Source organism: Poecilia mexicana, unplaced genomic scaffold (assembly GCF_051168715.1).
Source record: "Poecilia mexicana isolate PSO_F unplaced genomic scaffold, ASM5116871v1 scaffold_18, whole genome shotgun sequence".
In the NCBI taxonomy this organism is placed as follows: domain Eukaryota; kingdom Metazoa; phylum Chordata; class Actinopteri; order Cyprinodontiformes; family Poeciliidae; genus Poecilia; species Poecilia mexicana.
The window spans coordinates 23,792,874-23,808,151 of NW_028263387.1; the positions used below are offsets into that span (position 1 = coordinate 23,792,874).

At 36.3% G+C, this 15,278-nt stretch overlaps 1 protein-coding gene across 1 annotated transcript; it reads right to left on the reverse strand.

Moving 5' to 3' along the window:
• Positions 1 to 1,925: 1,925 nt before the first annotated feature.
• On the reverse strand, positions 1,926 to 12,060 carry LOC148154268 (uncharacterized). Its single transcript, XM_088016148.1, has 2 exons — positions 11,777 to 12,060; positions 1,926 to 5,160 (listed from the first exon to the last, which is right to left on the reverse strand). The coding sequence occupies exons 1-2, from the start codon at positions 11,943 to 11,945 to the stop codon at positions 2,603 to 2,605; spliced, it is 2,727 nt and encodes a 908-aa protein (XP_087872274.1). The 5' UTR covers positions 11,946 to 12,060; the 3' UTR covers positions 1,926 to 2,602.
• Positions 12,061 to 15,278: the final 3,218 nt, after the last annotated feature.

The following is a 15,278-nucleotide window of genomic DNA, read 5'->3' on the forward strand; positions in this document are numbered from 1 at the left end:
GACTCCGCATACATACTTCTTGTCATCCAAAAGTCTTCCTCTCACATTCTCACCAAGGATTCTTTTTATATTCAGCGCCCTTTCTTTTTGTTTAATATCATTACAGATAATCAATAACGATCCATCTCTTAATATTTTAACAAATTTCACCTTTCCAACCAGTGAATTGATTTCTTTTGTCAGCTTTATTGGATTCCACTTCCCAAAGGACACACCCTCTTTGACAAACTTCAGAACTATTTTAAATTCTGACATCTTAACAGTTTCTCCTTCAGCCTCAGAAACAGATGATTCTATTTGTTGTCTTGATTTTTTCCGTTTATGCTTAGCTTTTTGAATATGCCAAGGTCCTTCATTTTCCACATCATCAGCACCCTCTTCCATTTCCGCAAAATCACTACCTGACACATTTCCCTCTGACATCCTTCCAACCATTCACAGTCTGGTCGTGCCTCTTCCGCCTTTGCTCCCAATCCGTGTTGCCGTCAAGTCTTCTTTTCCTCCACCTCTAAGCTAACACTAGCCCGTGTGCTCTGTTTTATCTTCCGCGTGTTTCACTGTGGCTGTACTGAAGAAACTGTGAACGATTCATAAGTTCCGCTTTCAGTCACTGCTTTTAGTTGACATACGTTGCAGGAACATGTTTCTGTCACAAGATGGCAGCACTGTGACGTAATCATGAAAAGCTGTGATTTAACCCTTGTGTGTAGAAATGGGGTCCAACCGACGCCACACACGTAAAACTTGTATCTTTTGCCATAGTCCTCTACGTTTGCCTCAGGCCTTGCACGCACAAGGGTTGAATTAATTATTTTATAATTATTTTTCAACGATGACTATAAAACCTGTCTTACATAGATTGATGAATGGAATTGCTTTTTTCCACTTTATTTTAAATAAAGCTTGTCTTTAATCAATTCGGAAGTAAACTTTCACTAACATTTTATGTTAACATTAAAATATTTAAATCCAGCAATAAATTGAAACGCAACAAAATATAAAAACACAGTAAAATGTATATATTGTTTTAATTCTCAGTCTTAAAAACATTTTTCTTATTCCACTAAAACAGTTTGCTAATCTGTTTCCATTATTTGGAGACTGTAATGTTATTGTTATGGTGACGTTTGTCCACCAGAGGGCGAAGTAACGCCAGTAAGCCATATAATGCTGGATCAATGGAGCTCAGCGGTTTTGAGGACAAAGTCCATCAGTTTCTGTGTCGATGTGAATATCAACAAGTGTCTTTATCTGATGGAGGAATAAATTAGACACTTATTAGATGGAAATGGTGAATTGCCATTAATCTTTGCAGGCGTCTCAGCAGCTGTCACCTCTTCATGACCTCTGCTTGGCCCTCGACTCATGAAGTTTGGGAATGCACCTTTAATTTCAGATCTGCTGTTCACCTGATGTTACCTGTAGCTGCAAACTGAACCAGAGGTCAGAGTGATGATGACTTTCCACCAATTCCTGCAGGCTCCAGTGGACCAAAGTGTTGAACCTGGAGATCATTTTGTCAGGAAGCTGCAGTTTGTTTGACACCAAACCAGAGCTGAGATCAACAAAGTGTCTCCCAACTAGATCCATTGCTGCTCACTGTTTGAAAAGCTATCTCACCAAATATTGTGTTACACAGGGCAGAACTTCACGTGGGTCAGCCGTTACCATGGTAACTTCACAGCTTTTTTAAAATACTTCATTTTGGAGGGAGAGGAATTGTTTCTTTTCATTATAAAGTCACATTAAAAATATTCATATATAAATATATACACAATAATATGTTTAATCAAGAAAAAACTAAATAGACAAAAAGAATTGTGAACCAATTTGACTAACAAAACCAGTCTGAAATCTGCTACTGAATTAAAATAAAAATACCTAAATTAAACTATTGTTTCCAGAATGTTTTTTTTTTTGCCCTGGCTGATCGGTTCATTCTTTCCAACTGTGCTCATCCAAAATGAGACAAGTGAGGCCGTTCTTTTAGTTACTTATCTATATGAAATTTAATCCGCATTATTAAAACATTGTCTAATATCTAAAAAATTAAAAAACTTCTCAAACAAAAACTAACGGAAAAAGACACATAGGTTAAGAAAAAAAAACTTTACAATGTAGAGTAACTTTTACATGGACAAAGATAATGCACTTTTACACAAATAGACATGTCTGCATCGTTGCCATCAAATCAACAGAAATATTTTTTTGTCCCGACTCGAACAGAAAATAAAAAAAAAACATGACATACAGAATCAAATTTAGAAAAACGTATTTCATTTGTAACCTACCAGCACACACATTACATTCAGTAACAGCTAACATGTATCCACTAACCAAAATCATTGAAGTAAAACTATAAGTACAACAAACATACAATGCATTCAAATTTACTTTTCAATTAAGAAACAATTAATATGGAGACACTCACTTAAAAAGAAACATTTAAATGGAAAGGTAAAACTACTAGAACAAGATTTCTTATTTGAAATGCTTTTTTAACAAAGCTGCTACATTTTCAAAACGTCATCCAGCTGTAAATACTCCACTTAAAAACAGCAAGTTACTGAGAAAATTTGTACTTAAGGCTTAAATTATGCCATCATGTGCACATATGAACAGTGAAACTACTTCTCCGAGTGAAACCTTTTCCACAGATTCCACATGAAAAAGGCTTCTCACCTGTGTGAACTCTCATGTGAGCTTTTAAAAAACTTTTGTAGCCAAATTGTTTTCCACAGATCCCACATGAAAAAGGCTTCTCACCCGTGTGAGACTGCATGTGAATAGCTAAATTGCTTTTATGTGGAAACCTTTTTTCACAAATTGTACATGGAAACGGTTTCTCCCCTGTGTGAACACTCATGTGACGTTTTAAATAACGTTTGGCACCAAAACCTTTTCCGCAGGTCACACATGAATAAGGCTTCTCACCTGTGTGAGACCTCATGTGAAGAGCTAAAATGCCGTTTTTACTAAACCTTTTTTCACAAATCGTACATGAAAAAGGTTTTTCACCTGTGTGAATTTTCATGTGCCGATTTAAATAACTTCTGTACGGAAATTTTTTTCCACAGATCACACATGAATAAGGCTTCTCACCTGTGTGAGACCTCATGTGAATAGCTAATTCGCTGTTACAAGTAAACTTTTTTTCACAAATCGTACATGAAAAAGGTTTTTCCCCTGTGTGAGACCTCATGTGAATAGTTAAACTGCCGTTTGCACTAAACTTTTTTTCACAAATCGTACATGAAAAAGGTTTTTCACCTGTATGAGACCTCATGTGAGATTTTAAATAACGTTTGTTACCAAAATGTTTTCCACAGATCACACATGAATAAGGCTTCTCACCTGTGTGAGACCTCACGTGTATAGCTAAATTGCTGTTATTACTAAACCTTTTTTCACAAATCGTACATGAAAAAGGTTTTTCACCTGTGTGAATTTTCATGTGATTATTTAAACAACTTTTGTACCTAAATTGTTTTCCACAGATCCCACATGAATAAGGCTTCTCACCTGTGTGAGACCTCATGTGAACAGCTAATTCGCTGTTATAACTAAACTTTTTTTCACAAATCATACATGGAAAAGGTTTCTCCCCTGTGTGAACTCTCGTGTGATATTTTAGATGACGTTTGCAACTAAAATTTTTTCCACAGATCACACATGAATAAGGCTTCTCACCTGTGTGAGACCTCATGTGGATAGCTAAATTGCTGTTATTACTAAACCTTTTTTCACAAATCGTACATGAAAAAGGTTTTTCACCTGTGTGAGACCTCATGTGAATAGTTAAACTGCTGTTTGTACTAAACCTTTTTTCACAAATCGTACATGAAGGTTCTTCACCTGTGTGAATTTTCATGTGATAATTTAAACAACTTTTGTACCTGAATTGTTTTCCACAGGTCCCACATGAAAAAGGCTTCTCACCTGTGTGAGACCTCATGTGAACAGCTAATTCGCTGTTATAACTAAACTTTTTTTCACAAATCATACATGGAAAAGGTTTCTCCCCTGTGTGAACTCTCATGTGATGTTTTAGATGACGTTTACAACGAAAATGTTTTCCACAGTTCACACATGAATAAAGCTTCTCACCCGTGTGAGACCTCTTGTGATTCTTTAAAGTGTCCTTTGAATCGTAATGTTTTCCACAGATTGAACATGTGAACAGTTTTTCACATGTGTGAACTCCCATGTGTCGAGTCAAAGAAGATTTTTGAGAATAGCTTTTACTGCAAATTTTACAAGGATATAATTTTTGGTCTGGTTGAGCTTTATTGTGACTTTTTTGTTTTGAACTGCAAGTTTTTATTTTCTGCCGTTTGATTTTCTGGCATCTTTCTTTTTGTTTCTGTTCTTCATCTCTCTTTTTTCCTGGATCTTCAGAATTGATTCCTTCCTGATCCTGGTTCTCATCTTCAACAGAACCAAGAGAGATGAGTTGGTTCCTCTGTTGTTTTGTTTCATTGTGGATTCTTTTCACTTTAGAAGGAATCACCAACATGTCATCAGTCTCCTGTTTCAGCACAAGATGCTCTTCATCATGACTGATGCAGAGTGGCTTCTCTTCCACTTTGAACTGTTGAGGTTCTGGTTCCTCTTCTTCCTGTTTCATCTGCAGAGGTTCTGGTTCCTCTTGCTCCCATTTTATATGCAGAGGTTCTGGTTCCTCTAGTTCCAGTTTCATCTGCAGAGGTTCTGGTTCCTCTTCTTCCCGTTTCATCTGCAGAGGTTCTGGTTCCTCCTCTTCCTGTTTCATCTGCAGAAGTTCTGGTTCCTCTTGCTCCCGTTTTATCTGCAGAGGTTCTGGTTCCTCTTCTTCCCATTTTATCTGCAGAGGTTCTGGTTCCTCTTGCTCCCGTTTTGTCTGCAGAGGTTCTGGTTCCTCTTGCTCCAGTTTTATCTGCAGAGGTTCTGGTTCCTCTTGCTCCAGTTTTATCTGCAGAGGTTCTGGTTCCTCTAGTTCCAGTTTCATCTGCAGAGGTTCTGGTTCCTCTTCTTCCCATTTCATCTGCAGATGTTCTGGTTCCTCCTCTTCCTGTTTCATCTGCAGAGGTTCTGGTTCCTCTTCTTCCTGTTTCATCTGCAGAGGTTCTGGTTCCTCCTGGTTGCTGGGCTCATTGAGATCCTCCTCCTCTTTAAACAGATCTGAATAAAAAGAAAAAGCAAAACCTTTTAAAGATCATCTAAACATGGTTTTCTTTATTATTTTAATATTAAAGACTTATAAATATGAAAAGTGAAGCTACCGTATTTTCCGGATTATAAGACCCATGTTAAAACAGATGGTCAACAACAAAAAAAAGAAAAGGTAACGGAAACAAAACAGGAAGTTTAGTTGAACTTTATTTGAATACGTAACAATACACACATGTTATTTTTTATTCTTGTTCCACAAATCCATCAATGTTTTCTTCTGTGTCTGAATTGAACAGCTGGGCAATTTCGCCATCAAACATGCCAGGTTCCCTCTCATCATTATCAGTCAGTCTCGTTGCCAGGTGGCTGTTCAGCAATGATGCCGGCTTTCGCTAAAGATCGGACAACAGTTAAGGCAGATGCATTCGCCCAGGCATCCACAATCCATCCACACATGGTGGCGTGATTCGCCCGATGCTGCCTCCCCGTCTTAGTAAACTTGTGTTCACAGTCTGTCGTCCATCGCTCCCACGCCGCTCCAACTTCTTTTTAACGCCCTGTTTACACCAATATCCAGCGGTTGGAGTTCTTTTGTTAATCCTCCCAGAATGACGACAAACTCCGAATTAGTTTCACTTCCTTTTCTCACAGTAGCAGTGAGATGGACGCGCATGGAGTCGCAGATGAACAGAGACGGTGATGTGTGGAAAAACCTAACTGGTTTTTACCTGAGGCTTATGCTGCACAACTCGGACAGCAATTCTCTGATTGGTTATCGCTGCTGACGTACGTACTGCACACTTTACGTCTCTGTGTCAGGGACAGATTTTGGAATTCAGTGCACACATAAGGCTCACCGGATTATAAGGCACACTGCTGATTTTTGAGAAAATTTAAGGCTTTAGGTGCGCCTTATAGTCCGGAAAATACGGTAACTAGATTAATCAAAATATATTAGAAACTTCTGGATGAGAAAACAAGATGTTGATAGCTGAACTCAGTGTGAATACCAGCGAATAATCCAAAAATCTCCTTCCTCTATGCAGACACAGAATATACATCACATAAAATAGTTATGTGCTTTATTTAGTTTTTATTTCAGTATTTGAAATTTACACAAAGCTTTAAACTTTTGCTTCTTGGATTACATAATTTTTCAATATTAATGTTACACTAGCCCTTATTATTTCCAGGTATGTTATCGGTTACTATCAGCATTTGGAGTAACTATCAGTTATCAGTATCTCTTAAAAAAGTCATTGTTCATTCCAAATAATAACCATTGTTAATTGTTTAATCTTAGTTATTTAAAATCTATTTTAACTAACCAGAACAAACATTTTTATTCTCTTTTTGGGGATTGTTTTATAAAATATAATATTTGTCTAGTCCAGGTTTGAAGAGTTTTTGTACTTTTTAAACTATAGCAGATTAAACACAAGCCTCATTTACCTACCCAAATTATTTAGGTATGTAAATGTGGTTTGTACCATTTGTTTTGGTTTGTTTGGGACAAAACTAACTTTTTCAAAAGTCTGACTCAAAGACTACAATTAGCGTCTTAAGAATTTGAAGAACTGTGTAACTGCTGTGTATTTATGGGTAACTGGAAGAAAATCTATGATTGATATTTTTCTCGAACCTATATAAAAGAACCACAGACAACGTATTTGAATTTTATGACCAAGCTTTTGCAAAAAGAGAAGTCTGCTCCTCGGAGCCGTTCACAGAGAGTTCTGGTCTGCTTCCGCGTGAGCCCCTGTTTTATTGTCAAAGCAGAACAGCCAGGAAAAACAACAGAGGTCGTAAAACATTTAACCCAAACAACCAGCAACCCAGTTCCAGGTGTGATATCTGATCTACGGTCTGAGCCCGGTTCAACTCTCGGTCAAACTGTCAACAAAGAGGGAGGATAAACAAGAGATAAAATACGACTGCACACAGGCAGTTCCTAAGTTAGGAGGTATTCTGGTTGATAAGAATTTAAGGTCTGGGAAACACAGAGTTAACTGTCTCACATGAAGATGAACAGACAGTCCTGACCTCCAGGTCAGTTCATACACACATAAGGAAGAGAACACTTTAAATGAAAGTCACAATAATCTATAGAACATTAGACTGAATATGAACTAAAGTTACAACAAAATGATAATACTAAAAATCTCTAACAATCTACAATTACTAAACTCAGAGGATCTGTCTTTTCTCAGTTAGAGGACACAAAAACCTTTTCACCAAATGGACCTCCATATTCGACTCCCATTCAGGAGATTTTATTCATTCTGGATGTTCACACATCAGCAGAGGTTTTGAAACTGTAAGCTTCCCCTCAGATGGGAAGGTTTTTTTTTTTTTCCTTTTTTGGCAAAGATGGAGCCTTTCACCTTCTTTCCAATGATTCATTCTCTCTGTCCAGAGCCTGGAAATCATTGTCTCATTGTCTCCAGCATTAATTTTAAGTCTATAGTTTTTAAACTACATATCTATGGTTAAGATTGAATAAGTTTTAACATACTCAACATTAATGTCAGTCAATACTTAAAGTTGTTCTACAAATTAAAGAGAACATAAAATATACAAAAAAAAATAGAAAACAACCTAAACAATGATAAATATAAAGCATAATCAACACAAACTTTAGCCAGTTAAATGAGTCTCAGATCAGAAACTAATTTATTATAAAAGGTGGATAGAATGACGAAGATGAAGTTGGTTTCCATTTCTAGCTTCCAATAGCTAAAGGGCGATTCCACTTAATTTTTCACTACCTTCCGCATCTTTAATCGACTGTAGTTCAAAATATACTACACCTAGACACTTCAAACCTGGACTAGATTATTCTGCTCTTCAAGAAGAATCTCTATAACCATGTTTGGGATTTGTGAAACTTTTTCTGATTTGTGAAAACTCAATAAAGTTAGATTTTCACCATTTTTTGCATCTCTTTCATACTAGAACTGCTCTCATTAAAAAACTACAACAGCTAGACACTTCAAACCTGGACTAGATTATTCTGCTCTAAAAGCAGAATATTTAAAACCATGTTTGGGATTTGTGAAACTTTTTTCTGATTTGTGAAAACTCAATAAAGTTAGTTTTTGTCCATTTTTTGGCATCTGGATCACCATAGATCTGCTCTAATTAAAAAACTACTACAGCTAGACACTTCAAACCTGGACTAGATTATTCTTCTCTTCAAGAAGAATCTCTATAGCCATGTTTGGGATTTGTGAAACTCTTTTCTGATTTGTGAAACTTAAAAAAAGGGCAATATCGCCCCTTTTATTTATCTTTTATCACACAAGAACTGCTCTAATTCCAAAGCTACAACACCTAGACACTTCAAACCTGAATCAGATTATTATCAATTAATAGCAGAATATTTAAAACCATGTTTGGGAATTGTGAAACCTTTTTCTGATTTGTGAAACTTCACTAAAGATCAGATTACTATTCATACTTGTTCCATGCGGGTTTTTTGAAATTCAATTACAATTCAAAACCACTTTATTAATCCCAATGGGAAATGAAATGTTGTTGTAACTCATTAATTCTTCAGTTATTGTCGATCATGCTGGCTGTTGGAAGGAAAGAACCTTTGCAGGGGTCTGTTAAGTGAAGTTTCACAAATCAGGAAAATGTTTCACAAATCCCAAACATGGTTATAAATATTCTGCTATTAGAGCAGAATAATCTAGTCCAGGTTTGAAGTGTCTATGAGTTGTACTTTTCAAACTAGAGTTGATTAAAAATGCGGAAAGTAGCGGAAATTAGTGAAAAATTAAGTGGAATCGCCCTTTAGCTATTGGAAGCTAGAATTGGAAACAACTAGAATACATAAAAATTGTACTCAGAAAACGGTAGCAAACATGTTTACTACTTAAACATGTTTTTACTCAAGAGTAAAAAGGTATTTGATGAAAGTTTACTCAAGCAGAGTAAATGATTAATCGACCAAAAATAAATGTTGGTGTTTTTAAGGAAGAAAATGTAATGTAAAGCAGGGGCGTAGGAAGCGGGGGGGCGGGCGGAGGGGACATGTCCCCCCCAATATTGGAGAGAGTCACATTCGTCCCCCCCAATAATTTCACCGCAGTTGCGAAGAATTTTAAAATCTTCCACTCGCATATTTTTATTTTGAAGGCGCACAACAGCGCATTCAGCAGAGCGCTTCCTGCCCCTCCCCCCTCTGAACGGCTCAGAGTAAAGGCAGCAGCAGGCGGAGTCAGAAACTCCGTTTGAAGGAGGTAAACTGTCTGTCAGGAATGTTGCCATAAATATCGCTCGTTTATAACATCTTGTTGTCAGTTTACTTTCATAAATAGAACTAAATCTGTTTGGTTAAGCCGTTTTAATTCTGGAATAGTCATATGTCCAGTATTATACTGCTAACTTTGTCTAAAAGTTAGCTACTCTAGCCATAATGATTTATTTAATCAGATTGAGACTGAAACAGCAGCAAAATGAGCCTTTTTATTATTTAAAGTGAGCAACACCTGATCATACTCGACCACTTAACATGTATTTTATATTATATTATATTATTTAGATATTTAGAAGAACAACAGTGCTGGAATGATGTTGAAGAAAGATGAAGAAGCTCTGGTGAGATCTTCATTTAGTTTATTAAAATATGTATTAACTTTTTAATTTTTAAATAAACTAAACTATTTTATTATGAGAGGAGCAGGTCAGGGAAGACATAGAAGAACCAGGTGGAGTTTCAGTGTAAAGATATAAAAATTACATTAATTTCAATAAAACCAGAAAGGAGAACAGGTGAAGACTGATGTCAGGTTGATTTCTTTCAACGTTTCAATTTTTTTTTTCATTATTTCCAAACTATAAGGGTAATGATTAGGAGACATTGACAATAAGAAAGGTGCTTCAGGAGAGGTTTAAAATAAATTTGTGAAAATTTTTGCTACACAGTGAATGAAGTTGAGATGTATAATAATGTATACATCTGAAAATTGAGTGGTTTAAATTCTCATACTGTATGAAATTTAGTTCACATCCAGACACTACATCACTGTAGTGTCTGTTGTAAATCCATGAATCCATGCAGGAACATCAGGCTGCAGAAAGTCAGAGGGAGGCAGAGACAGAAACACATAACTAGATATTTTAGTTAAATGTTTGTGGCTGAAAATGACAGAAGAAAAAAAAACATTTAGGCTTTTTGCCTCAGTGTTTTTTATGGTAAGTTACTGAATGCAGGGATGGAAAGTGAGACTGAGTTAACAGTGAGGAGTTAAGGGGTCTGTTAGACGTGAAAAGTATCATTTTTATTTATTTTGTAGATCAAACTGTTGCACTGATGTAGAGATGTTCAAGAAGAACAAAACTTGTTTAGATTTTATTTTTGTTGGTCAAACTGCTGTATTGAGTTTAAAACTGCAGAGTCCTATTTTATGATCTGTTTTCTACTTTGGTTTTAGAAAGAAGTGTTAAGGAAGAATTTATAAATTGGTTAACTTTGGAAAAAAGTTTGGCTCTCTCTTCCTCTGGATCCCAGGTCCTCTCGGCGGGCCTCGTGTGGCCACAAGGAAAACAACAATGCGTGTTGACGTCACAGAATTACAGAGTTTAATCCAATATAAGACAATGCATAAACTTAGAAGTAAGACAATGCACAAACTTACACCAGAAACTGCAGAACAACGGAGACATACATTCATTTACCTGACATAAATGGAAAAGAAAGAAAGAAAGCAAAGACGTGCAAAGACATCTTTGGAGAGTTGCAAGAGCAAATCTAATGTGTTACTTCTGTGTAGAAAGTTTTATCCTCTTGTATTTAATTTATTCAAATAAGGCGTATCTTTGCTCATCCAACCAGGAGCTATCTCTGACCCTCTCTCAAGCCAGAAACCCCTGCCGTGTTTACAGCCTTTCACAGATGAGTGTGAAAAGCTACAACTTCCACTGTATTGTTTTCCCACAGACAAAAGGCAGTTCAAACGATCCTAGCAAACCATCTGCTGTAACTACAGGTAAAATAAAGGTCAAAGAGCCAGAATCCATTACTAATTTCAAAACCACAATTAGGCCATTTGAATCAAGACATGTTAAGTTTTAAAACTAGCTTATTTTAAATTTATTTTCTCAACAGAAGTAAAACCAGTTAAATTACCAGTTAATTTATATCAATGCATTTTGACCAATAATCAAATGTCTTTTGACTAATAAGATATATCAGAATCTGTTAGCCTGTCTTTGCTACCAGAGTATTTATCTTGCTAGTTGTGAGGCAAATGCTAAAGTGAGTGTTCATCCTGGAATGAGGGTCATTATACTATGCATAACTTTAATCTGATTATTGGATTGTAAATAGTAACATGTTAGAATACTTGTTACTGAAACAAGGGTCAGATTAGAGTAACGCATTACTGATGTGTTGATGGCATAATTGACACTTCTGCTCAAGCTGATCTGTCAAGTTTCCGATATGCGTCCCCCCAATGACAGACTCGTCCCTACGCCCTTGTATACAAGCAACAAAAAATAACAAAATAAGGCAGACAAAGTGCAGGTCTTTCATTTTTGTCGTTTCCCATCTTGTCCCTGACCATTTTTAACCTGTTTCTAACTCTAATCATTAAAACATGAAGGTGTTTTGTACCTTTTCCGTCCGAGACGATCCGGGGTGTCCGCCTGAAATCCAGCGGTCTGCGCTGATCCTCCATCTCTTCCTCGATCTTGACCTTTATTTCTTTAAACTCTGTAAATGTTTCTTCAGCAGGAGTTTCCTGCTCGTTGATAAACTCTCTCTGAGTCTGAACTGAAGACATTTTGTTATTAAAAACACTCACATATTTAGCTAATATGTGAGTGTTAGCTAAACTTCAAACACGTCCTCAGACAACCGTCTAACAAAAGAAAAGCTAACACTAGCCCATGTGCTGTTTTTTAATCTTCCCTGTGTTTCACTATGGCTGTACTGAAGAAACTATGAACCATTTATAAGTTCCGCTTTCAGTCACCTCTTTTAACATACGGTTATATTCTATAAATTACAATATTGTTAAAATTTATTTAAATTTGGAAGTATTTCCTCTCTTCCACACATTTGTAGATTACATTTTTCTCCTCCTGGTTTTCCTGTTTAAAATACGGGGTCATTGTTTACTCTGTGCATGAACCTGCGAGTTGCACTGTGCGCTTTTACAAAGTATTTTTCTGTGTAGATTCAAAAAGATCGCCATCCCGTCACCCCACAACACGGAATAAAGTCAATAAATAGTTACACACAGGGAAAAAAAGACTTGTCAGGTTTAATTATGATTTAATTAATCTTATGTCTGCATTGTTACCATCGTATAATCAGCAATATTTTTTGTCTTTATTCAGAAACTCAAATACAAAATAATGAAAACAAATTCATGTCATATTCAGATTCAGAAAAGTATTTTTCCCAATACGCAATTAATTTATAATCTACCACCGCATATATTGCATACAGTAACAGCAAACATGGATACACTTAGCAGGAAATTACAACTAAAAAAAGTACAAGCACAACAAATGATTGACATAAAATGACTCTCTAAAGGCATTTAAATCCACTGTTCCTTTAAGAGATAATTACTGTCTCACTTAAAAAATGTTGTGTAAATATCAACCAGAATTTGATAATTTTTTGAAAGTATTTTAGCTCAGTGTTTAAATGTCACGAGCTAGCTGCTAGCTAGCTAGCGCATGTTTACACAAAAGGACACTTCTCAGATTTAATAAACCTTATGTCTGCATCATTGCCATCAAATGAACAGAAATATTTATTTTTGTCCTGAATCTCAAACTCAAACAATTAATATGGAGACAGTCTCACTTAAAAAGAAACATTTAAATGGAAAGGTAAAACTACTAGAACAAGATTTCTTATTTGAAATGCTTTTTTAACAAAGCTGCTACATCTTCAAAACGTCATCCAGCTGTAAATACTCCACTTAAAAACAGAAAGTTACTGAGAAAATTTATACTTAAGGCTTAAATTATGCCATCATGTGCATATATGAACAGTGAAATTACTTCGAGTGAAACTTTTTTCATAGGTCACACAAGAAAACGACGTCTCACCTGTTTGAGTCCGAAAGTGTACAGAAAGATGACCTTTTAGAATGAAACTCTTTCCACAAATCGCATATGAAAAAGGCTTCTCACCTGTATGAATCCTCATGTGGACTTTTAAATAACATTTGAAAGTAAAATGTTCTCCAAAGGTCACACATGTATAAGGCTTCTCACCTGTGTGAATCCTCGTGTGATTAGCTATAATCCTTTCAGTAGTAAACCGTTTTCCACAAATCATACATGGAAAAGGCCTCTCATCTGTGTGACTTCTCATGTAACGACTCTGACAATTTTTTTAACCAAAACTTTTTCCACATGTCACACAAAAAAAAAGACGTGTCACCTGTGTGAGTCTGAAAGCGTACAGAAAGATGATCTTTTAGAGAAACTTTTTCCACAAATCACACAAAAACGGCTTCTCATCTGTGTGAGTCCTCATTTGAAGAATTACATAAATAACCTTTGCAAGTAAAATGTTTTCCACAGGTCACACTTGTATAACGTTTCTCACTCATGTAAATTCTCATGTGTATAGTCAGAACTTTTTAGAGAAAAGGTTTTTTCGCAAATTTTACAAGAATATAATTTTTGGTCTGGGTGAGCTTCCTTGTGTGTTTTTGGCTTTGAACTGTCAGTTTTACTTGTCCAATTTGTAGTTTTCTGACATCTTTCATTTTCTTTCGACTCGGTGAATGTTTCTTCAGCAGGAGTTTCCTGCTCGTTGATAAACTCTCTCTGAGGCTGAACTGAAGACATGTTCGCTGCAAACACTCAAAGATTTAGCTAAACCTCAAATCCGTCTTCAGACAACCGTCTAATTAAACAAAAGCTAAGCTAACACTAGCCCGTGTGCTCTGTTTTTATCTTCCGCGTGTTTCACTGTGGCTGTACTGAAGAAACTGTGAACGATTCATAAGTTCCGCTTTCAGTCACTGCTTTTAGTTGACATACGTTGCAGGAACATGTTTCTGTCACAAGATGGCAGCACTGTGACGTAATCATGAAAAGCTGTGATTTAACCCTTGTGTGTAGAAATGGGGTCCAACCGACGCCACACACGTAAAACTTGTATCTTTTGCCATAGTCCTCTACGTTTGCCTCAGGCCTTGCACGCACAAGGGTTGAATTAATTATTTTATAATTATTTTTCAACGATGACTATAAAACCTGTCTTACATAGATTGATGAATGGAATTGCTTTTTTCCACTTAATTTTAAATAAAGCTTGTCTTTAATCAATTCGGAAGTAAACTTTCACTAACATTTTATGTTAACATTAAAATATTTAAATCCAGCAATAAATTGAAACGCAACAAAATATAAAAACACAGTAAAATGTATATATTGTTTTAATTCTCAGTCTTAAAAACATTTTTCTTATTCCACTAAAACAGTTTGCTAATCTGTTTCCATTATTTGGAGACTGTAATGTTATTGTTATGGTGACGTTTGTCCACCAGAGGGCGAAGTAACGCCAGTAAGCCATATAATGCTGGATCAATGGAGCTCAGCGGTTTTGAGGACAAAGTCCATCAGTTTCTGTGTCGATGTGAATATCAACAAGTGTCTTTATCTGATGGAGGAATAAATTAGACACTTATTAGATGGAAATGGTGAATTGCCATTAATCTTTGCAGGCGTCTCAGCAGCTGTCACCTCTTCATGACCTCTGCTTGGCCCTCGACTCATGAAGTTTGGGAATGCACCTTTAATTTCAGATCTGCTGTTCACCTGATGTTACCTGTAGCTGCAAACTGAACCAGAGGTCAGAGTGATGATGACTTTCCACCAATTCCTGCAGGCTCCAGTGGACCAAAGTGTTGAACCTGGAGATCATTTTGTCAGGAAGCTGCAGTTTGTTTGACACCAAACCAGAGCTGAGATCAACAAAGTGTCTCCCAACTAGATCCATTGCTGCTCACTGTTTGAAAAGCTATCTCACCAAATATTGTGTTACACAGGGCAGAACTTCACGTGGGTCAGCCGTTACCATGGTAACTTCACAGATTTTTTAAAATACTTCATTTTGGAGGGAAAGGAATTGTTTCTTTTCA